The sequence below is a fragment of the Hyperolius riggenbachi genome, chromosome 2 (genome assembly GCF_040937935.1).
Source record: "Hyperolius riggenbachi isolate aHypRig1 chromosome 2, aHypRig1.pri, whole genome shotgun sequence".
Lineage (NCBI taxonomy): Eukaryota > Metazoa > Chordata > Amphibia > Anura > Hyperoliidae > Hyperolius > Hyperolius riggenbachi.
Window position 1 is genome coordinate 181,723,551 of NC_090647.1, and position 25,037 is coordinate 181,748,587.

Sequence of the window (25,037 nt, forward strand, 5' to 3'; positions counted from 1 at the left end):
TACATTGACCAAGCGTATCTGCAGCCGCAAGCGGCTGCAAAAACGCCAAAAAACCCGCTCGGTGTGCACCAGCCCTATTACTGTATTTTACCAATTTATACAGAGTCCATGGCATGTATATAGAGTGGGGTATAGTGCTGCATTAGCTAGACCTATTTTTACCATTGAGTTTAAGGCAACCGGAAAGCACTCTTATCCGGCATCAGCCAATCCCTGTGGTTGCTGTATAACTGAGACTGTCCTGTAATTGCAATGCGACTTTGTCCAGCATGCTGCATTTTGTTTCTGTGTTTTCTCCTTGTGTTCCCAGCATCAGTGAAAATCGCAGCAAAATCACATTGTAAATTGCATTGCGTTTGCTTTTGAGATTTTCAATATAAGAGCCCTCACTCATTTAAAGGTGCCCCATTAAGGGTACAATCACCCATCCAATCGACAGTATGATCAAGTGAATTAGGCATAATTGGAGGTACTTAGCTTTTGTTCAGTGGATACATTTTTGTATTGATTCCATTGAGCTCATTTGGATCGATTGTACTTTCCTTCTAGTTGTGGGCCTGAACGATTATTTCCGAACAATCAGTTTGGCTGAGCGATTGTATCATTTACGGGCACCTTAAGATTGTTACCGTACCTTTGTTATCTGGACCCCTATCTGGGTCTATAGCTTGCTATCTTTCTGTTCACAACTTGCATAGAATGCTGGTCACGATTTGAAATTTTTCACTAAAAACTGTATAAAATCTATTTTGAAGTGATGCAGATTGTTCTCTTTTTTTATGGAGAGAAAGAAAATATCTTATTGAAAGCGAGGATATTCCTGACTGATACTTGAACAACATCTAGATCACTCATTGATTGTTCGAGCCCATTTTTCCTGCATAGGGAAACCTGACTGTGGGTTGGAGCATTACACAAACGCATTGCTCTATACCACATCGCACAGTACTAACCTAGCTGTGGTAGCAATGCAGGCAGAACTAAAGTATTTCCTTGAAATCTAGTCTCGAATGTAACGGTGCAAATTGTGAGACAGGTGAAAAGATCCTTCATATCAGGAGGTTATCGATCTCTTACCTTATCTACAATATACTGCATAATGTGTAATAAGGCAAGTTATGGTAGTCTGGTACTACAAATAGTGATGGGAAGATCTCACACAACGTATTATAAACAGATCAGCCAGTCTTTGGTAAGCCTAAGGTTCTGCATAAGCTAAGCAGACATTTTGGTACAAATAGACGTTAGGTTCAACAGTAGCATCACATGCAATGAAAATTTCAAAAACAACCAATTGTGTTTTCTAGGTACTGTAGGTTATTTTCTACATCTGCACTAACTGAGTGACTTGCAGCAAAGCAGATGATGTTAGGATCATGATGGAGGACCTATGGAGGGGCTGGGTGATTGTACCTTGAATAGTACACAATCTGAAATGTTGTAAGGCAGTAATCCTAGAAATGTGTAGAGCTGAATTGAAGGCCCTTATATTTTTCAACAAAGTGCACTTCAACTTTAAATAAAACTTGTCAACAGAGTAAATATGAAAGGATTGATTGTTTGATTGAGGACTCCTGGTTTAAAGTGCCGCTTGTGTGGCTGCTAGGCTGATCCTCTTTATTACCATCAGGTGTTCTCTACACATTTGGTGAAGGTGTGCAACTCCAACCACTGAGGCTAAAAGATCAGCATGACACCCAGACTATTGGCATTTTATGTTAGTAACCTCCATATTTCTCTGAATTCACTTCTTTTGTGTGTAATGAATAAGGTGGCAGATGAACAGCTGCCTTGCATAATACACTGGAAATCAAACTGGTCTATTGCAGATGGAGAAAAATAAAAGGTTTGGGAGAGAGCGAGTGTGTGTGTACAGCATACTGCAAGGCAACATGGCTACCTACCAATGCTTCCGTGGCACACTGAAAGACATAGCAATTATACTGGTTTATACCCGGCTCCACACATTCACGACACACAATGCCAAAGTGATCGATGTGTTTTATACCCTGCAAATAGAAAGAAAACACAAACTATTTACCCTGTTTTGACTTCTTGGCAAAATGTTAAATAACATGGAGTAATTTTTACTGTGGAATGGTTTTCTTCTCCCATCTATCTATTGATGTCATTTTTTTTCTGTTAAAGTGTACCTGTGGCGACATGTGACATGATGACATAAACGTGTATGTACAGTACAAAACATGTTAATAACCAGGCTGTTTTACTGGTTTTATTTTGCTGACTGAAATATTTAATTTCTAGGCATGGGAGTGACAGCTTCTGTCTCGTCAGCACCTTGTCAAGAATATGGTAAACATCACTGATAAGTAAATTACAGCCATAAAAGTTTTCCTGGCAGAATACAACTTCTGAAGACAGGAAGAGATAAAATACACAAACTATTGACCTTTTTCTAAGTCTGTGACACTTAACAGGCTGCTACTAATTAAAGAAAGTAAAACATTCAACCTAATTTGTAAATGTTTAAATATAAAAGAAAACCCTGGTATACTAAAAAAAAAGTCATTTTTATGAGTAGGAGAACAATTGTAACTGTTCATTTTTATCTCGGGTTTACTTTAACCACTTCACTACTGAGGGGTTTTTCACCTTCTGTACCAGAGCAATTTTCACTTTTCAGCACTCCTTCGATTAATTCGCCTATAACTTCAGTGTTCTCCCCAGAATTTTTTTCCAGCCGGGTGGCATGAAAAAGCAGCCGGGTGGGGCACAGCGGGAGAATGCAGGGCCGGCGCTTCTCTGCACAATTCTGTGTACAGCATATAAAGAGGTGAGCTGATGACAGCCGTGTGGTCACCAAAATTAGCCGGGTGGAGCACCTGACTAAAAGAGCCTGGGGAGAACACTGAACTTTATTACTACTTATCACGACAAAATGATCTATATCTTGGTTTTTTTTCGACATCAATTAGGCTTTCTTTGAGTGGTACCCTTTGCTAAGAATTATTTTATTCGTAATGCATTTTAACAGGAAAAATAAGGAAAAAAAAAGTAAAAAATTCATTATTTCTCTTTTTTCAGCCATTATGGTTTTAAAATAATACATGCTACCATAATTAAAACCCACACATTTGCCCACTAGTACCATACATGGCGTCAATATTTTGTTTTGAAATAAAGGTGTTTTTTTTTCTGTTTTCCGTCTATCATTAGTTACAAGTCCACCTATTTAAAAATTATCAGTAATATACCCTCTTGACACAAGTACAGTCACTTAGGTAACTCTTTATGTATTTTTTTCTTAGTTGTCAATTTTTTTTTTCAAACAAAAATTGTATTTGAATAATTATGGGCGTGTGTAGGATGTAAGGGGTTAATTTTAAATGTATGTGTAGGTCTTTTTATTAAAATAAATGTACTTAGGTGTAATCATACTATTTGGCCACAAGATGTCTCCACACAGTAACGCGTGTATGTGTTACTGTGTTCTGACATCGTTGCCGACGATCTTTGACACAGGGACTCAGATCAATGCATGGGAACTGCATTCCTATTCATTGATTTCGCCACTAACGGGGGGTGGCGAGTGCACGCGGGAGCAGGTGCGTGGCTGCCATTCACTGCAATAGATGAGTATCTACATCCCAGGGTAGGAACTGAAGTCCTGAGGGACATAGTTATACCTTCTGCAACCACATAAGTGGTTAAAGAAAACCGATTTATACATACCTGGGGCTTCCTATAGCCCCATCCACATCGATCGCTCTCATGCCACCATCCTCAGTCTTTGCCGTCTTCTGTACTGGGTCCTGTAACTTCAGCCAGCTGCGGTCAGTCTGCGCAAGCGCAGTGCACTCTCTCCATCTCTCTCCGGCGGAGAATAGAGTACTGCCTAGTACTATTCTCTGCCGGAGAGAGCGAACTGCGCTTGTGCAGACTGGTTGCGACTGGCCGAAGTTACGGAACCCAGTACAGAAGATGGAGAAGACTGAGGACGGTGGCATGGGATCGTTACATGCGGATGGGGCTGGAGAAAGCCCCAGGTATGCGTGGGAGCGATCCGTGCAGATGGGGCTGGAGGAAGCCCCAGGTATGTATAAGTCTTTTAATATCATTTCTCTCTGATACACTTTAAGTTTATACACATTCTTGAAGCTTGAAAACAGACCTATGTAATGCTGTAGCTGCGGTCTAAGTTCACGTTGCAATCATTTGCATCAGATTTAAATTTGCATCATCTAGGAAATATTTGTAGCCAGCTATTATTATCTGCAATTGCAAGAATGCTAAAAATGGCCCTCTTTAGCAAACATATTTACTGCACATATTTGACCGAAAAACGTTAGCAGCGGTTTCTTTAAACTGCTGCTACACACTGCATAGTCCATAGGTCAGGACACATCCATCATAAATTACCAACATGAGTAGCAACTAGCAAGGTACATTTATAAATTGAGTATCTTGATAAATGTCCCCTAAATGAAATTGAGAGTACAGAAGACTGCAGCCCAAGTGACACAGAGAAGAGATATTATGCCACTTGTGCAGTATGGTTAGATGGTAATGTTTTAAATCTATATTGAAGGTAAAGAATAAGACCAGGGTTGTCTTCCACTTCCTGTTAATTAAATCGGATGAGCTACAGTAGGTTTTCCCCAGTGGAAAGTCACAGGTGAAATCTGCGGTCACAGAGTTCTAGGAAAAGGTCATTTTTCCAGAGTCGAGTGAAACAGGATTTTAGAAACACAAAATGCCATTTCCATACCATAAACATATTTTTTATTTTCCTAACGGTGTCAGATATGTTGTTGACTGTGCAGATGACAAACCCTGAAATATGGAATAATACAACCCTGTAATCTTCATGCCCCATCCTCCCAATTATGTCTACATATGAATCTTATTATTGTGCAGCAATTTGTCCATTTATGTCATGCTGTTTTTAATTCAGCTTTTGCTAGCTAGTGATTTAAAAGCTTCTTACAATAATCTATTAATTCAACAGAAGAGGCTAAATCCTTAATCCAGTCACCTTCACCCCAGTGAGGGAACAGTCTTAGTGGAGCTACATTATGTTAGTGAAGTAGAGCAAGAAAAGACACATTACTGTAGGAGTTACACATATTTCCATTGCCCTGGTCCTCAACAAGAATAGATAGAAAACTTGTGGGGTTTTGTGGGTTTTTTTTAATGCACAAAGCCATGTTTTACAGGAAATTAGGGTGATGTGCTGCACTGGATAAAGTCCTGGGAATATCCTGCCATGTAAGGTAAGTATCGCTAATCTACTGAGTGACAGAGGGCAGGGTTAAGCCTGGTACACACTTTCAATTATGACTGGCCACGCACTGACCAATTCCCCGCTATTGTCCAACCCGCGGGGATCGAGCAGAGAATCTATCCGGCAGGTCATCGGACCTGTCGGATATTATCAATCGAGCCATCAGCGGCTCGATTAATAAAGAAACTACTGTCCGTGTATGCCCAGCATTGGAGTGTACCAGGCTTTGGGGTTAGGGTGTTGTCAGACACTAAATCAGTTTAAGGGTAATCTAGGGTTATCGAAAGTCTTAGATGACAGAGATGTAGATTACAGCCAGCAGTAGATCAGGATGTAAGCATCAAACACAATAATAGGATGGTGCAGTGTTCCTCAAACCTTCCAAGTACCATCAACAGATTGTTGACAACAGTGCTTGTTGGCATAGGCATATCCACATAGGCAGGTCCTCCACACTGATCAGACATGAATTACAGCATCTTTGCATATATTAGCTTAGACTGGGTTAACACATAAAAAGTGTACAGTACAGTTCAGTTACAATCTATTCAGTTTTGTCATCAGTTTTCTAATCTCCACCCACAATTTACACCATTTGTGGGACTTGTGGAAAGGTTTGTGCCCCACTGAGCTAATTAGATTTTTTTTTTTAGGTAAATTAGAAGATTAATCCTACAGTTGAAATACAAGTCAAGAAAATATACAGTTTTAGTTTCCAGACTCATGGTTTAACATTAATAACCACAGTACTCTGTGGTCTTGGTCAATGTGTGACTTACACTTGAGCTTACCCCCTTTTCCTCCCAAGGTGCAACCAGATCAAGCAGCACTGTCTTCTCTCCCCTTTCTAGGAGTTTGTCAATGTAGGTTATAGAAAACCTAAACCTAAACTGAAATTAAAAAGAGCAGTTCAACTTACCATTGGCTTCTTCCTGCCTCTGCAGTACTGTGCCCTCACTGTCATTCTACGATTATCTAGTGAGCCACAGCGCCTGTCAGCTGTATGCATGGCCCCGGGCCACACACCTCCTGATTCCTACTGCCCATGGCAAAAAGCTCTCAGCCATGGGAGCCCAATCAGAAGGTCCACAGCACACGACTGACTGCAACTGGCCAGCTTTAAGAGGGGCACTGCAGGTGACTGGAGGGTCATAGAATGATGGCGAAGGCACAGACGGACTGCAGGGGGGCTGTAAGAAGCCCCAGTTAAATTAAACTGATATTTTATTTTTACTTAAAGGGGCACTATAGTGAAATTTACTGGTGGGAGGAGCTAGGACAACAGGCTGTGTCCAACCACCTGAGCCCCTACTGAGTGTTTTATTGTGAGCAGGTGGATTGTGGGCTTGACAGCCACATGAAGACACCAAATCCAAGTGCTTAAAGTGAACCTTAAGTGAGAAAAAAAAAATGAGTTTTACTCACCTGGGGCTTACCTCAGCCCCCTGCAGCTGATCGGTGCCCACGACGAGTCGCTCTGATGCTCCGGGTCCCGCCGGCGGCCACTTCCGGTTTCGCCGTCAGGATCCGTCAGGCTGGGGAACGCGGCTGATATTACGCGTTCCCAGCCAAAATAGCACCCCTATGCGGCCATATGGCCGCATAGGGGTGCTATTTTGGCTGGGAACGCGTAGTATCAGCCGCGTTCCCCAGCCTGACGGGTCCTGAAGGCGAAACCGGAAGTGGCCGCCGGCGGCACCCGGAGCATCAGAGCGACTCGTCGTGGGCACCGATCAGCTGCAGGGGGCTGAGGTAAGCCCCAGGTGAGTAAAACTCAATTTTTTTTCTCACTTAAGTGCCTCTTTAACCACTTGAGGACCGCCCCCAGCCGATGGGCGGCGGCAAAGTCCGGGCCCAAACGACCGCAATACGCCCATCGGCGGGGGCGGCTGCGGGAGTGGCTATGCGGCGATCGCGTCATTCGTGACGCGATCAGCCGCCGGGGACTGGCTCCGCCCACCGCTCGTAGTAGCCCGCCGGCCGTTCGGAAGCGCCGGCGGGTTACTAGCACCCGGATCGCCGCTGCACATATGTATAATAGGCTTTGTAATGTATACAAAGCCTATTATACTGGCTGCCTCCTGCCCTGGTGGTCCCAGTGTCCGAGGGACCACCAGGGCAGGCTGCAGCCACCCTAGTCTGCACCCAAGCACACTGATTTCCCCCCCCCCTGCCCCCTGATCGCCCACAGCACCCCTCAGACCCCCCCCTGCCCACCCCCCAGACCACTGTTTGCACCCAGTCACCCCCCTAATCACCCATCAATCACTCCCTGTCACTATCTGTCAACGCTATTTTTTTTTTTATCCCCCCCCTGCCCACTGCCCCCTCCTGATCACCCCCCACCCCTCAGATTCTCCCCAGACCCCCCCCCCCCCCGTGTACTATATGCATCTATCCCCCCTGATCACCTGTCAATCACCTGTCAATCACCCGTCAATCACCCCCTGTCACTGCCAACCATCAATCAGCCCCTAACCTGCCCCTTGCGGGCAATCTGATCACCCCCCCACACCAATAGATCGCCCGCAGATCTGACATCAGATCACCTCCCAAATCCATTGTTTACATCTATTCTCTCCTCTAAACACCCACTAATTACCCATCAATCACCCATCAATCACCCCCTATCACCACCTGTCACTGTTACCCATCAGATTAGACCCTAATCTACCCCTTGCGGGCACCCAATCACCCGCCCACACGCTCAGATTGCCCTCAGACCCCCCCTTGTCAATTCGCCAGTGCAATATTTACATCTGTTATTCCCTGTAATAACCCACTGATCACCTGTCAATCACCTATCAATCACCCCCTGTCACTGCCACCCATCAATCACCCCCTGTCACTGCCACCCATCAATCAGCCCCTAACCTGCCCCTTGCGGGCAATCTGATCACCCACCCACACCAATAGATCGCCCGCAGATCCGACATCAGATCACCTCCCAAGTGCAGTGTATACATCTCTTCTCTCCTCTAAACACCCACTAATTACCCATCAATCACCCCCTATCACCACCTGTCACTGTTACCCATCAGATTAGACCCTAATCTGCCCCTTGCGGGCACCCAATCACCCGCCCACACGCTCAGATTGCCCTCAGACCCCCCCTTATCAATTCGCCAGTGCAATATTTACATCTGTTATTCCCTGTAATAACCCACTGATCACCTGTCAATCACCTATCAATCACCCCCTGTCACTGCCACCCATCAATCACCCCCTGTCACTGCCACCCATCAATCAGCCCCTAACCTGCCCCTTGCGGGCAATCTGATCACCCACCCACACCAATAGATCGCCCGCAGATCCGACATCAGATCACCTCCCAAGTGCAGTGTATACATCTCTTCTCTCCTCTAAACACCCACTAATTACCCATCAATCACCCCCTATCACCACCTGTCACTGTTACCCATCAGATTAGACCCTAATCTGCCCCTTGCGGGCACCCAATTACCCGCCCACACGCTCAGATTGCCCTCAGACCCCCCCCCTTATCAATTCGCCAGTGCAATATTTACATCTGTTATTCCCTGTAATAACCCACTGATCACCTGTCAATCACCTATCAATCACCCCCTGTCACTGCCACCCATCAATCACCCCCTGTCACTGCCACCCATCAATCAGCCCCTAACCTGCCCCTTGCGGGCAATCTGATCACCCACCCACACCAATAGATCGCCCGCAGATCCGACATCAGATCACCTCCCAAGTGCAGTGTTTACCTCTCTTCTCTCCTCTAAACACCCACTAATTACCCATCAATCACCCCCTATCACCACCTGTCACTGTTACCCATCAGATTAGACCCTAATCTGCCCCTTGCGGGCACCCAATCACCCGCCCACACGCTCAGATTGCCCTCAGACCCCCCCTTATCAATTCGCCAGTGCAATATTTACATCTGTTATTCCCTGTAATAACCCACTGATCACCTGTCAATCACCTATCAATCACCCCCTGTCACTGCCACCCATCAATCACCCCCTGTCACTGCCACCCATCAATCACCCCCTGTCACTGCCACCCATCAATCAGCCCCTAACCTGCCCCTTGCGGGCAATCTGATCACCCACCCACACCAATAGATCGCCCGCAGATCCGACATCAGATCACCTCCCAAGTGCAGTGTTTACATCTCTTCTCTCCTCTAAACACCCACTAATTACCCATCAATCACCCCCTATCACCACCTGTCACGGTTACCCATCAGATTAGACCCTAATCTGCCCCTTGCGGGCACCCAATCACCCGCCCACACCTCAGAACATCCTCAGACCCCAGCCCTGATCACCTCGCTAGTGCATTGCTTGCATCTATTTCCCCCCTCTAATCACACCTTGAGACACCCATCAATCACCTCCTGTCACCCCCTAGCACACCTACCCATCAGATCAGGCCCTAATTTGCCCTGTGTGGGCTCCTGATCACTCGGCCAAACCCTCAGATCCCCCTCAGACCCCCTTCCGATCACCTCCCTAGTGCATTGATTGCATCTATTTTCCCCTCTAACCGCCCCCTGAGACACCCATCAATCACCTCCTGTCACCCCCCTAGCACTCCTATCCATCAGATCAGGCCCAAAACATCCTGTCATCTAAGAGGCCACCCTGCTTATGACCGGTTCCACAAAATTTGCCCCCTCATAGACCACCTGTCATCAAAATTTGCAGATGCTTATACCCCTGAACAGTCATTTTGAGAAATTTGGTTTCCAGACTACTCACAGTTTTGGGCCCGTAAAATGCCAGGGCAGTATAGGAACCCCACAAGTGACCCCATTTTAGAAAGAAGACACCCCAAGGTATTCTGTTAGGTGTATGATGAGTTCATAGAAGATTTTATTTTTTGTCAAAAGTTAGCGGAAATTGGATTTTTATTGTTTTTTTCACAAAGTGTCATTTTTCACTAACTTGTGACAAAAAATAAAATCTTCTATGAACTCACCATACCCCTAACGGAATACCTTGGGGTGTCTTCTTTCTAAAATGGGGTCACTTGTGGGGTTCCTATACTGCCCTTACATTTTAGGGGCCCTAAACCGTGAGGAGTAGTCTAGAAAACAAATGCCTCAAAATGACCTGTGAATAGGACGTTGGGCCCCTTAGCGCACCTAGGCTGCAAAAAAGTGTCACACATGTGGTATCGCCATACTCAGGAGAAGTAGTATAATGTGTTTTGTGGTGTATTTTTACACATACCCATGCTGGGTGGGAGAAATCTCTCTGTAAATGGACAATTGTGTGTAAAAAAAATCAAAAATGTGTCATTTACAGAGATATTTCTCCCACCTAGCATGGTTATATGTAAAAATACACCACAAAACACATTATACTACTTCTTCTGAGTACGGCGATACCACATGTGTGACACTTTTTTGCAGCCTAACTGTGCTAAGGGGCCCAAAGTCCAATGAGTACCTTTAGGATTTCACAGGTCATTTTGAGACATTTGGGTTCAAGACTACTCCTCACGGTTTAGGGCCCCTAAAATGCCAGGGCAGTATAGGAACCCCACAAGTGACCCCATTTTAGAAAGAAGACACCCAAGGTATTCTGTTAGGTGTATGATGAGTTCATAGAAGATTTTATTTTTTGTCACAAGTTAGCGGAAATTGATATGTATTGTTTTTTTTTTTCACAAAGTGTCATTTTCCGCTAACTTGTGACAAAAAAAAAATCTTCTATGAACTCACCATACTCCTAACAGAATACCTTGGGGTGTCTTCTTTCTAAAATGGGGTCACTTGTGGGGTTCCTATACTGCCCTGGCATTTTAGGGGCCCTAAACCGTGAGCAGTAGTCTAGAATCCAAATGCCTCAAAATGACCTGTGAATAGGACGTTAGGCCCCTTAGCGCACCTAGGTTGCAAAAAAGTGTCACACATGTGGTATCGCCGTACTCAGAAGAAGTAGTATATTGTGTTTTGGGGTGTATTTTTACACATACCCATGCTGGGTGGGAGAAATCTCTCTGTAAATGGACAATTGTGTGTAAAAAAAATCAAACAATTGTCATTTACAGAGATATTTCTCCCACCCAGCATGGGTATGTGTAAAAATACACCCCAAAACACATTATACTACTTCTCCTGAGTACGGCGGTACGTCATGTGTGGCACTTTTTTGCACCCTAAGTGCGCTAAGAGGCCCAAAGTCCAATGAGTACCTTTAGGATTTCACAGGTCATTTTGCGACATTTGGTTTCAAGACTACTCCTCACGGTTTAGGGCCCCTAAAATGCCAGGGCAGTATAGGAACCCCACAAATGACCGCATTTTAGAAAGAAGACACCCCAAGGTATTCCGTTAGGAGTATGGTGAGTTCATAGAAGATTTTATTTTTTGTCACAAGTTAGCGGAAAATGACACTTTGTGAAAAAAAAACAATTAAAATCAATTTCCGCTAACTTGTGACAAAAAAAAAAAAATCTTCTATGAACTCACCATCCTCCTAACGGAATACCTTGGGGTGTCTTCTTTCTAAAATGGGGTAATTTGTGGGGTTCCTATACTGTCCTGGCATTTTAGGGGCCCTAAACCGTGAGGAGTAGTCTTGAAACGAAATTTCTCAAAATGACCTGTGAAATCCTAAAGGTACTCATTGAACTTTGGGCCCCTTAGCGCAGTTAGGGTGCAAAAAAGTGCCACACATGTGGTATCGCCGTACTCAGGAGATGTAGTATAATGTGTTTTGGGGTGTATTTTTACACATACCCATGCTGAGTGGGAGAAATATCTCTATAAATAGACAATTGTGTGTAAAACAAAACAATTGTCATTTACGGAGATATTTCTCCCACCCAGCATGGGTATGTGTAAAAATACACCCCAAAACACATTATACTACTTCTCCTGAGTACGGCAATACCACATGTGTGGCACTTTTTTGCAGCCTAACTGCGCTAAGGGGCCAAAAGTCCAATGAGCATCTTTAGGCTTTACAGGGGTGCTTACAATTAGGCACCCCCCAAAATGCCAGGACAGTGAACACACCCCACAAATGACCCCATTTTGGAAAGTAGACACTTCAAGGTATTCAGAGAGGAGCATAGTGAGTCTGTGGCAGATTTCATTTTTTTTTGTCGCAAGTTAGAAGAAATGGAAACTTTTTTTTTTTCTTTTTTTTGTCAGAAAGTGTCATTTTCCGCTAACTTGTGACAAAAAATAAAATCTTCTATGAACTCACCATGCCTCTCACTGAATACTTTGGGATGTCTTCTTTCCAAAATGGGGTCATTTGGGGGGTATTTGTACTATCCTGGAATTTTAGCCCCTCATGAAACCTGACAGGTGCGCAGAAAAGTCAGAGATGCTTGAAAATGGGAAAATTCACTTTTGGCACCATAGTTTGTAAACGCTATAACTTTTACCCAATCCAATAAATATACACTGAATGGTTTTTTTTTTATCAAAGACATGTAGCAGAATAACTTTCGCGCTCAAATGTATAGGAAATTTTACTTTATTTGAAAAATGTCAGCACAGCAAGTTAAAAAAGTCATTTTTTTGCCAAAATTCATGTCTATTTTGATGAATATAATAAAAACTAAAACTCGCAGCAGCAATCAAATAGCAGCAAAAGAAAGCTGTATTAGTGACAAGAAAAGGAGGTAAAATTCATTTAGGTGGTAGGTTGTATGACCGAGCAATAAACCGTGAAAGCTGCAGTGGTCTGAATGGAGAAAAAGGCTCTGGTCCTTAAGGGGCGAAAAGACTGTGGTCCTGAAGTGGTTAAACTCGGCTGCTTTGTTACACTCATGAGAGAAGGCTAAAAACATCCTGAAAGGGAAGGCGAAGTGCATCCATCTGCTGAGCTATGATGAGATTACATCAAACATCCATAATGGATTGCATCTTTCAGAAAGCTGTCTTATGCTCATATTGGGTTAATTCTGCCTCACACTGAGTGCTTATCTAAAGCAAAAGTCCACCGTAATTCCAACAATATTGTTTGGAAAGTGGTTTTCCCCTATGCTTCTTTATTGGATGGTGATATAAATGCAAGCTCAGGCAAAGTGCAGGCAATTTTTCTGATTGGAAGATAGTCAGATTTTGATCTGGTTAATTGAGACACTCAGTTTCAAGCTACAGGAGGCTAACAAACTGTGGATTCTGGCAAATCATAATGTATTAGCAAGTTGAGGCTAGGTACAAAAGTATATAAGAACTTGTTCCACAAATTAAGCCAAATTATTGAGTCATTGGTGGTTCACATCTGTAGGTAGATAGGGCCGTGAATGGATGGTGACCACTGATATGTTCAACCTATGTTTTTATAGTGCTGTAAGGAGTAATTCTAGTACTATTTTTGCATAAATAATGGCAAATCAATCAGCAAACCTTTCCTATCAGTACTGATTGTGGCAAGCACCATTCCACCACCAGTCTTTTTCTGTAGTGAAAAGGCTACTGGAATAACCCTCATAGAATGTTTCTAATAGGAAGAGCAACACATATTAGGTAGTGTTACGGTTTACAAAGGTTGGCTAGATAGGATAATTTATAGCAAGTCTACTGATCCTGGCATTAGTAACAGGAAAGTGGTGTCCTCCTCTGTCCAGCTGTGAGATAAAAGCTCTTTCTGTAATGCAGGCTCAGTCGATAGCAAGTATGGTTATCTGCTGTGGAAGGTCTTAGGTAAAAAACAGGCAGCTTCCTGTTTATTTACTGAAAGTGTACCGGAGACGGTTTAACCTAATGATTTGAAACTTACCCGAGGCCTCCTCCATCCCCATAAGCACGTCTGAGTCCCTCGCCGTCCTCCCAACTGCCTCCGTTCAGCTGCAATCAGTCCCAGTTATCTGGCTCAGTCGCGCCAGTCGACTCTTCTGCACATTAATCAGTTCCCGGGGCTGATTGCGGCTGAACGGCAGACCACGGGAGGACGGCAAAGGACTCAGACCTGCTTACGGGGCTGGGGAGAGCCCCAGGTAAGTATCAAATCTTTAGATTAAGCCGTCTCTGGTTTACTTTAAGATATCAGTGCTGGCTGCTGATGAGCTTGCATTACAGAACGTGCTGTTATCTCACAGCACAGAGAGGAGAGAAATCAGCTGTTATCACAGCCTAACTGAACAGAGGAGGATGTCACTTCCCTCTTATTGATGCCAGATCAGTACATGTGCTATAAATTATCCTATCTAGCCGACCTTTGTAAACAGAAACATTACCTAATATGTGTTGCTGTTCCTATTAGAAACATGCTTCTAGCAAGGCCGGATTTATACATTTTTTGCCCTAGGCCAACTTTCTTGTGTTTCCCCTTCCATGTGCAGTAGTTGCCCTCCCATCCCATGTGCAGCCCCCTCTTCCTGGTGTAACATCCATGTAAAGCATCCAGAATCATTAATGTACAGCTCCTTTTGCATCAGCTACCATCTTCTGTGTGTTGCTCCATATTTGCAGTCTCGTTTTTCCAGGACAGCCTTCTCTTTGATATGTAGTAACCCCTTTTCCAGGTCTAGCCGCCCAAGGCCTGGGCCTTTGTGGCTTTTCTATAACTCCAGCCCTGGCAACGAGGGTTATCACCTTTTCAGTTTTGCACCTTTTCAGTTTTCTTTTAAGGCACTAAATTGGTACATACTGGCATGAACAAGCATCTTTAGAAATGATTGATTGTCCTTTGTTCCTGCATGCTGGCTGCAATGCATAATGTACTGCACTGCAGGTGGTATACCAATTAGCACCAGAAGGTCAGGAGAGATGCATAAACCAAAAAGGTCACATTGTTCACATCAAATATCTTAAGATCAAAAACATAATCTAACCTAGTGAAATATATATAAAAAAAATGAAAGAAAAACATTTATGGAATCAGACACACACCTGAGAACATGAGGAGATATCTTTGAAGTTCTTTTCCAGCACTGCAGTTTTGGTATCAGGACTTATGAGGTTGATTTCAAACCTTCCAACCTGAGAAAGAAATTGTGAAATGATCGTATTACTATATATATATATATATATATATATATATATATATATATATATATATATATATATATATATATATATATAGCGCCATCGCCTTCCGCCGAGATGCTCAAAGTAAGATACAAACATGGAGGCCTAATACAGAGGTGATAGACAGAGTCTGAGCAAACACTGCACAACTGTGGGAAACATCAGGTGTAAGAACCCTCTCCTGAAGCCTGGTTCACACCTTCAATACATTGCATTACACACAACACAAAGTCCTGACCTGCAGCATTTTTCCAGATAGCGGATGCGTTTCCCTTAGACACCTATGGTGGAAACGCATCTGTCCTGGACACAAACCGGTCAAGAAAATCAATCATAGCAAACACTGAAATGTCTGCGCCACTCCAAACAGTGGGAGGCGGGAACTGAGCCTAAGCAACACTGGATTTATACTTTCTCCACCCCTTGGCCAACATTCTTGTTGCTCTCTTTACTCATTTTATGTGTAGCCTCCTCTTCCATGAATAACATGCATGTAAAGAGAGCCCTCCCTTTCCCCCCTCCCCCCCACACACGCCCCCACTTTCATTATACAGCTCCCTTGTGCAGCAGTTCCCTCTTCCATGTGTTGTCCCGTTTGCAGCCTCTCTCTGCTACTTGCAGCATCCTCTTCCATAAACAGCAATCACTCTGTCCATCCACCCCCTTGAGCAGCAGCCCCACAAGGCCTGGACCTTGGTGGCCTTTCTGGAAATTCAGCCCTAGATATAAGGAAGGACCTTCCCCCTCACATCCTGGACACTGTGGTGTTAAGGTGACCATACATTGATAGACTTGCAAGAGATTCAACCATCAGATAGATTTCTGTCAGATGCCTGTCAGGTTGAACACTGGCAAACCAGCGCAGGAGACTTGGGCACAGCCAGCGCCACCATAGACCGTAATAGGAATTATGGCTATAGCGGCGCTCAGTGAGTAACTTTGGTGCCGCCAGATGACAGAGCTGAAGTTACTTTTAAAACACTGTCATTTGGCCTCCAGAAATAGCTGGAAGCCGAATTACATAATTCCCCACCAATCACGTGGACCTGGAGGGGGAATAGTAATTAATGTCGCCGGGAAATTGTGCAGTAGTAGGATCAGCCATGCCGACTGTATCCTGCGTCCAAGTCTCCCGGCGGCAAAACCTCTCGTAAGCTGTCAGATCGAATCTGACAGGAATCTATCTGATGTGTGCCACACACTAGAAACAGATTTCCAATAGATTTCAGAATTAAATCTATTGGAAATTTATTGCAAATCGATCTAAATGCATTAGTGCACCATTAGATCAAATGCAATTCTATGGACCATCGATCTGCTGCCAGCAGCAGATCGACCTAGATTTTCCATCCTTTCAGAAAGATCAAATCGATCGAAATTGGCCGCAAACCGATCGATTGGCTGATTCTATATAATCAATTTGCGATCGATCGATTCTATTCTATAGAATCGATCGATCGCTGAAATCGACCAGAGTATGGACCGATTCTGTACCAAGGAGGTGCGTTAGATAAAGTCACAGATCCTGAATAATGAGCTACATTCACGACAAACCGTGGTATTCAACACCTTCAAAACAGCAGCTGCCCCAAGAGACATGCATATTTCATCACTCTCATCATGTAAATCATGTGAGATAATGTGTTTTTCATGTACAATCTGAATGATCCTCTGAGTCATGGGAATAAAAGCAAAGAATCAACAGGCAATGGAAAATATAGAAGGCGGAATAATACTGACTGTATTAGAAATAAACACAAACAGGAATAAGCAAAGTTAAAAACGAATGAAAAGCACTTTACAAGCAAGGCGGGGGATGAAATTGTCAGAAAAATTCGCAGTGGAGATCTGGGAAGTGACTAATAATGTGTCTTTTGCAGAAAACACCATCAGGGAAGTGACAAAGAATGTGTTCTGGAAGAAATCAATCCATTTGTCTCAAAGAGAATTCAGTAGATTAAGAAAATGATATCATCAAATGTATATTAGAAGTAGGAAGGCTTTTTACAGCACAACACAGTCCTCTCACTGTTCAATAAAAGGTTGGCAGCATCACAATGCTGGCAATGGCAACACTAGCAATTTGCTGCTTTTCCTGTACTTGTCCACAGGAATAAAAGAATGACATGCAGAAGATTCTGCCTTCACTGTCCATATGAGAATATCCTCCTGAAAGGTAAAAGAGGAAGTTCAGCTCCTAGCTGTGCCTCTGGGGCAGGAAGGAACAGTCTACCCAACATAGATGCAGCCAACAATCACAACTACAGAAAGGTTCTAGCTTTAGGCTACTTTGTTTTATTAAATGCATATTGAGCGGAATACATAATAATTGGTCTTGCACAAGTTTGGGGCTCATCTCACATCAGAACTGTATCTCCAACAGCCAGCCTGATTGGACACTGCAGTATCCGCTCCGGTGGACTGTTTGGTGTCCAGGCTTGTATGGGAAACACGTCTGCTTTGTGCCAATACCACAGTGGGTCTTAGGTGCAAATACTGAGTGCCAAGTGGGTACTGGGAGTGAGTACATGGTGACATATGGGTGATGGGTGCTGGCTAGTGGGGTATTTGTTGTCATGTGGGTGCTAAAGACAGATGCTGGGTGCCATGTGGGTTCTGGGTGCTGGCACAGGGTGTCATGTGGATTCTGGCTGTATGAGTGTGTATCAACCATTATGTAGGTGTTGATTGCAGGTACTCAGTCCCTTGTGAGTTCTGGGTGCAAGTACTGGATGTCATATGTGTGAGTGCTTGGTGTTTATGCTGGGCACTAAGTGGAGGCTTAGTTACATAGTTACATAGTTATTTTGGTTGAAAAAAGACATACGTCCATCGAGTTCAACCAGTATAAAGTACAACACCAGCCTGCTCCCTCACATATCCCTGTTGATCCAGAGGAAGGCGAAAAAACCCTTACAAGGCATGATCCAATTAGCCCCTAAAGGGAAAAATTCCTTCCCGACTCCAGATGGCAATCAGATAAAATCCCTGGATCAACATCATTAGGCATTACCTAGTAATTGTAGCCATGGATGTCTTTCAACGCAAGGAAAGCATCTAAGCCCCCTTTAAATGCAGGTATAGAGTTTGCCATAACGACTTCCTGTGGCAATGCATTCCACATCTTAATCACTCTTACTGTAAAGAACCCTTTCCTAAATAAATGGCTAAAACGTTTTTCCTCCATGCGCAGATCATGTCCTCTGGTCCTTTGAGAAGGCCTAGGGACAAAAAGCTCATCCGCCAAGGTATTATATTGCCCTCTGATGTATTTATACATGTTAATTAGATCCCCTCTAAGGCGTCTTTTCTCTAGACTAAATAAACCCAGTTTATCTAACCTTTCTTGATAAGTGAGACCTTCCATCCCACGCATCAATTTTGTTGCTCGTCTCTGCACCTGCTCTAAAACTGCAATATCTTTTTTGTAATGTGGTGCCCAGAACTGAATTCCATATTCCAGATGTGGCCTTACTAGAGAGTTAAACAGGGGCAATATTATGCTAGCATCTCGAGTTTTTATTTCCCTTTTAATGCATCCCAAAATTTTGTTAGCTTTAGCTGCAGCTGCTTGGCATTGAGTACGATTATTTAACTTGTTGTCAATGAGTACTCCTAAGTCCTTCTCCAAGTTTGATGTCCCCAACTGTATCCCATTTATTTTGTATGGTGCTAGACCATTAGTACGTCCAAAATGCATGACCTTACATTTGTCAACATTGAATTTCATCTGCCATGTATGTGCCCATATAGCCATCCTATCCAGATCCTGTTGCAATATGACACTATCTTCCTGAGAGTTAATGATTCTGCACAATTTTGTATCATCTGCAAAAATAGCAACATTGCTCACTACTGCATCTACTAGGTCATTAATAAATAAATTGAAGAGCACTGGACCCAGAACAGACCCCTGTGGGACCCCACTGCTAACAGTCTCCCATTTTGAGTATGATCCATTGACCACAACTCTTTGTTTTCTGTCCATTAGCCAGTTCCCTATCCATGAACACAGACTCTTCCCCAGTCCTTGCATCCTCAACTTTTGCACCAGACTTTTGTGGGGAACAGTGTCGAAGGCCTTTGCAAAGTCCAAGTATATCACATCTACAGCATTCCCAATATCCATATTAGCATTCACTACCTCATAAAAGCTGAGCATGTTAGTCAAACAGGACCTGTCTTTAGTAAACCCATGTTGATGCTGAGAAATAAGATTATTTTCTACTATGAAGTCATGTATAGTATCTCTTAGTAACCCCTCAAATAGTTTGCATACAACTGATGTTAAACTTACAGGTCTATAATTTCCTGGATCAGATTTTTTGCCCTTCTTAAATAATGGGAAAACGTGGGCTGTACGCCAATCCACTGGGACTCTGCCAGTTGCAAGAGAGTCACAAAAGATAAGATAAAGGGGTTTATCTATAACTGAACTTAATTCCCTTAGGACCCGAGGATGCATGCCATCCGGGCCAGGTGCCTTGTCTATTTTTAATTTATTTAGTCTTGCCTTCACTTCTTCCTGCGTTAAGTATTTAATATTACAGTTAGAAGATTGAGACTCTTCCGCCTCTGTAGTTTGCAACAGTGCTGTTTCTTTTGTGAAGACAGAAGCAAAGAAAGCATTTAATAACTCTGCCTTACCTTGGTCATCCACCATTGAGTTCCCATCCTCATCCTTTAGGAGTCCTATACAGTCAACCTTTCTTTTTTTAGAGTTAATGTACTTGTAAAACTTTTTTGGGTTAGATTTGATATCCTTAGCGATTTGTTTTTCAGCTTCAATCTTTGCCTGCCTAATTTCTTTTTTACAATTTTTATTGCACTCCTTATAATTGCTTAGTGCAGCCTCTGTCCCCTCCTGTTTTAAGACCTTATAGGCATTCTTTTTCCTCTTCATTTTATCTTTAACCTTTCTATTCATCCATAGAGGCCTTTTTTTATTCCTAGACATTTTGTTTCCATATGGGATATACATACTACAGTATTGATTGAGTATAAGTTTAAAAGCTTGCCATTTCCCTTCAGTGTCTTGCCCTTGTAGTACATTATCCCAGTTCACCAAACTTAGTGCCTGCCTAATTTGAGTGAACTTTGCTTTTCTAAAGTTCATAGTTTTAGTGGTCCCGCTGCCCCTTGGCCTATCAGTCACCAGCTCAAACGTTATCATGTTGTGATCACTATTTCCCAAATGTTCTTGAACCTGCACATTTGATACATTATCTGGTCTATTAGAAATGATCAGATCCAGTAACGCATTCCCCCTAGTTGGTTCAGTTACCATTTGAGTCAAGTAATTGTCCTGTAGTGCTGCCAGAAATCTGCTGCTTTTACCAGAATGGGTAGCCTCAATACTCCAGTCAATGTCTGGAAAGTTGAAGTCGCCCATAATTATGACCTCATTTTTACCTGCAGCTTTTTCAATCTGCTGTAGTAATCTCAGTTCTGCAGCTTCATTAATAAGAGGTGGCCTGTAGCATACCCCAATAAGCAATTGGCAACTTTTATTTCCACCATGAATATTTACCCAAACGGACTCCACATCTTCGCAATCTTCCTCCATCTCATCGTTGAGGACAGCTGTAAGAGAATTCTTAACAAAGAGACAAACCCCTCCACCTTTTTTCCCTGTTCTATCCCTCCTAAACACATTGTATCCTTTTAAATTAGCTATCCAGTCATGGCTTTCATCCATCCATGTCTCGGTTATTCCCACAATGTCATAGCCTTTGTCATTCAGAATGAACTCTAGTTCGTCTATTTTATTTGCAAGGCTCCGAGCATTTGTTACCATGCACTTTATATTTTTACCACCACATTTACCAATTTTGTTTACATGAAATTGGCTACTTGAATTTTTACCAACCTCCTTAATCTTTACACTGTCCCCACCCCCCTCTCCACCCTCCATAATGATAGGTTCCCACTGTCTTTTTACCTCATCTTGTCTATGTATTGAGACTTTATCCTCCCGCCTCCCCCCAGATCCTAGTTTAAAATCTCCTCCAACCGTTTAGCCATCTTCTCCCCCAATGCAGCTGCACCCTCCCCATTAAGGTGCAGCCCATCCCTGCTGTAGAACCTGTAGCCGACTGCAAAGTCTGCCCAGTTCTCCAGGAACCCAAACCCTTCCTTCCTACACCAATTTCTCAGCCACTTATTTAACTCCCTAAGCTCCCTCTGTCTCTCAGATGTAGCACGTGGCACTGGCAGTATTTCAGAAAACACCACCTTGGAGGTCCTTGCTTTAAGTTTATCTCCAAGTACCTGAAAATCATTTTTGAGGACCTTCCATCTCCCACTAACTTTGTCATTGGTGCCAATGTGTACCATGACAGCCGGGTCTTCCCCAGCCCCACCCAGTAATCTGTCAATTCTTTCCGCTACATGCCGAACCCGAGCACCCGGGAGGCAACAGACTGTATGGCATTCGCGGTTTCTTCGACAGATTACCCTATCTGTGCGCCTAATAATTGAATCCCCTACCACCAGTACCTGTCTAGCCTTAGCTGCACTCCTATTCCCTTTCTCGTTACAGCAGTCTGCCCCTTGGTTGCTAAGGAGCACATCCTGCTGCAGCATTGCTACTCCTGAATCATCCTCCCCAATATTACGCAAACAAGCATACTTATTAGTGAGGGACAACTCGGGACCAGCCTCCCTGCCACTTTTTCCCCTACCCCTTCTAACTGTGACCCAACTAGCGGCTGCCTCTGCTTCTTGGTCTGGCTGTACTCCACCCTCCTCATCTTCAACGGTTCCATCCAGTGTCTGGATCGTGAGATCCAAGCTCTTCTCCATGTTGTGTATGCTTCTCAGTGTTGCGAGATGCTTATTTAGCTCTGCGACTTCCGCCTCTAACTGAGCAACACGCACACACCCAGGGCAACAGTAAACACCCTCAATCCGCTGATCAAGGCATGCATACATGTTGCAGGATGTACACTGTACAGCATAGTCCAACATGATGACTTTTGTGTGGGGAAAAAATTATTTAAAGTAAACTGTGGCGGTAAAAGATGAAATGGGAGAGTGAGTGTAGCTGGGGAGGAGGAAAGGGAGAGTAAGTGAAGTTGGGGAGTGAGTGAAGAGGGGGGGGGGAGGGGAGGAGGGGGAGGGGAGGAGGAGGGGCGGGAGGGGTGGAGAAGTGGAGGTGGAGTGAGTGAAGTTGGGGTGGAGTCCTCAAAATTTAAAGACTACACCACAACGTGCCTAGCACATTCTAACCAATGCAAAAAACCACAATATTGATTGAAGGCTTTTTTTTTTTTTTTTTTTGTCCTTACCTACTTCCTCTCACCACTCTCTTTGTGCCTGTGTTGCAACGCCTGTTTTTAACGCCTATGCCACTTGTGTCGCAGCCACTTAGTGAGCAAGCCACAGACTGAGCAAGCTCAGTACTGAGTCCTGAAGCTGACCAAATACCTCCTATTGCAGCTAGTCCCTCCCCCTAGCTAATTGCCTGCTGCAAAACAAACTAGAGGGAAAAGAAAAAAAAATTTGTACTTTTAAAAAATGACACTTGCTGTTTAATATCAGATGAACCACACAGACAATCCACCAGATATTGCAGCAGCAAAAAACAATATACAAACAGCAATGTAATATAATTAGTGCTCACAATTCCCAGCAGTGAAGTGAAGCAGCCCTCCACCAAGATTAAAGGTTTGGCCTACACTTCCTGTTTAATTTAACACCTGTGTTGCAGCTAGTCCCTCCCCCTAGCCAATTGCCTGCTGCAAAACAAACTAGAGGGAAAAGAAAAAAAAATTTGTACTTTTAAAAAATGACACTTGCTGTTTAATATCAGATGAACCACACAGACAATCCACCAGATATTGCAGCAGCAAAAAACAATATACAATATACAAACAGCAATGTAATATAATTAGTGCTCACAATTCCCAGCAGTGAAGTGAAGCAGCCCTCCACCAAGATTAGTGCAACTGGAACTACTGCAGATGAAGCATGTGGGTGTTAGGTGCAGGTACTGGGTATCACATAGGTGTGAATACTTGGTGCCATGCCTGCACTGGGTGCTAGATATGGGTTTGCATTGTGTGTTATGTGAGTTCTGAGTGCAGGTACTTTGGGTGCTAGTACTTGTTATGTGAGTGCAGATAGTGGGTGCCATGTGAAGGCGGTGTGCAGGTGTAAGTAGTGAGTGCAATGTTGGGGCTGGGTGCAAGTACTGTGCCATGTGGGTGTGAGTACTATGTGCCAGCTATAGGGTGAAGGGGTGCAGATACAGGGTGTCATGTGGCTCTTTGATGTAAGTACTAAGTGCCATATTGAGGCCGGATGTGAGTATTGGGTGCAGGGTGCTTGGTGCAAGTACTGGGTGCTTGCTATAGTGGGGGTTACTGGTTGAGTGTAATGTGGGTGCTGAATATTGGTGGGATTGTTGTGGGTGCAGGGGGTGGGAGATCACTGTGGGTACTGCTATGAATGGCGTAGTTGCTGCTAGGGGAGGTAGAGGTCAGTGTGGGTGCTGGGGGAAGGGTAGGCCACTGTGGGTGCTGGGGAAGGGTAGGTTACTGTGGGTGCTGGGGAAGGGAGAAGTAACTGTGGGTGCTGTGGAAGGTAGAGGTCAGTATGGGTGCTGGAGGAAAGGGAGGTCACTGTGTGTCCTTTGGGGGAGGTCACTGTGGGTCTTGGGGGAGGTAGAGGTCATTGTGGGTGCTGGAGGAAGGGGAGGTCACTATGGGTGCTGCTATGAATGGCACAGTTGCTGCTAAGGGAGGTAGAGGTCAGTGTGGGTGCTGTGGAAGGAAGAGATCAGTATGGGTGCTGGAGAAAGGGGAGGTCACTGTGGGTGCGGGGAGAAGTCAGTGTGGTTACTGGAAGAGGGAGTGGATGCTGGGTGTTGGGAGGGGCCACTGTGGGTTCTGGCAATGGGAGAGGTCACTGTAGGTGCTGCTTTTGGGATGGGAGGTCCCTGTGGGTGCTGCAGGGGGCAGGAGGGTAGTCGCTGGGGGAGGGAAAGATCACTGTGGGTGCTGGGGGAGGGATAGGTCAGTGTGGGTGCTGGGGTAGACAGGATCACTGCTAGAGCTGGGGAGGGAGAGGTCACTGTGGGTGCTGGGGGAGGGAGAGGTCACTGTGGGTGCTAGATGGAGGGAAAGGTCACTGTGGGTGCTGGGTAAGGGAGAGGTCACTGTCAGGGTCGGAGCTACCATAGGAAAAAATGGGCAATTGCCCCAGAGCCTGTAGGGGCCCCCAAGGTGTCCCTCCCCCATCTTAACTGTTGCTCCCAAGGGACTCTGCAGAGTCTGTGAAGTTGGGAGGTGATTGGGGGAGGGTCAGCAGCCAGCTCAGGGGCCCAGGAGGGAAATTTGGCTGCAACAAAGGGCCTCTAATGACGCTTTTTGGTTGGGGGTGTCTGTTGGGGGGCCCCCCAGGCTAATTTTGCCCTAGGGCCCAATTGTTACTTAAACCGGCCCTGGTCACTGTGGGTGCTAGGTGAAGGGAGATGTCACTGTGGGTACTGGGGAGGGAGAGGTCATTTTGGGTCCTAGGTGGAGGGAGAACTCACTGTGGGGGCTAGGTGGATGGAGAGGTCACTGTGGGTGCTAGGGGAGGGAGTGGTCACTGTGGGTACTAGGTGGAGGGAGAGGTCACTGTGGGTGTTGGGGAGGTAGAGGTCAGTATGCCACACTAGGATTCCTGCCTGGGCCTCTTCACTTGAAAGTGTCCGAGGCGGGGGTGGAGCTTCCCACGGGCGGGCGGGGCTTATCACGATCGGGGGCGTGGCTTATTTTGCGCCGCAAGAGGGGCCTTTTTTGAAGGTTTTAAAAAGGGGGGTGCCTGGGCACC

The 25,037-nt window shown here is 44.6% G+C and overlaps 1 protein-coding gene across 4 annotated transcripts in view; it reads right to left on the reverse strand.

Annotated features, from left to right (window-relative positions):
- TBC1D4 (TBC1 domain family member 4) overlaps nucleotides 1-25,037 on the reverse strand; it is a 215,315-nt gene that overhangs the window by 76,835 nt on the left and 113,443 nt on the right. For all 4 annotated transcript variants that reach the window (XM_068267859.1, XM_068267860.1, XM_068267862.1 and 1 more), the window contains 2 exons: nucleotides 15,081-15,170; nucleotides 1,905-2,009 (listed from right to left, as the gene is read on the reverse strand). In XM_068267859.1, coding sequence (XP_068123960.1) covers nucleotides 1,905-2,009; nucleotides 15,081-15,170 — 195 coding nt within the window. The remainder of the gene's footprint in view (nucleotides 1-1,904; nucleotides 2,010-15,080; nucleotides 15,171-25,037) is intronic.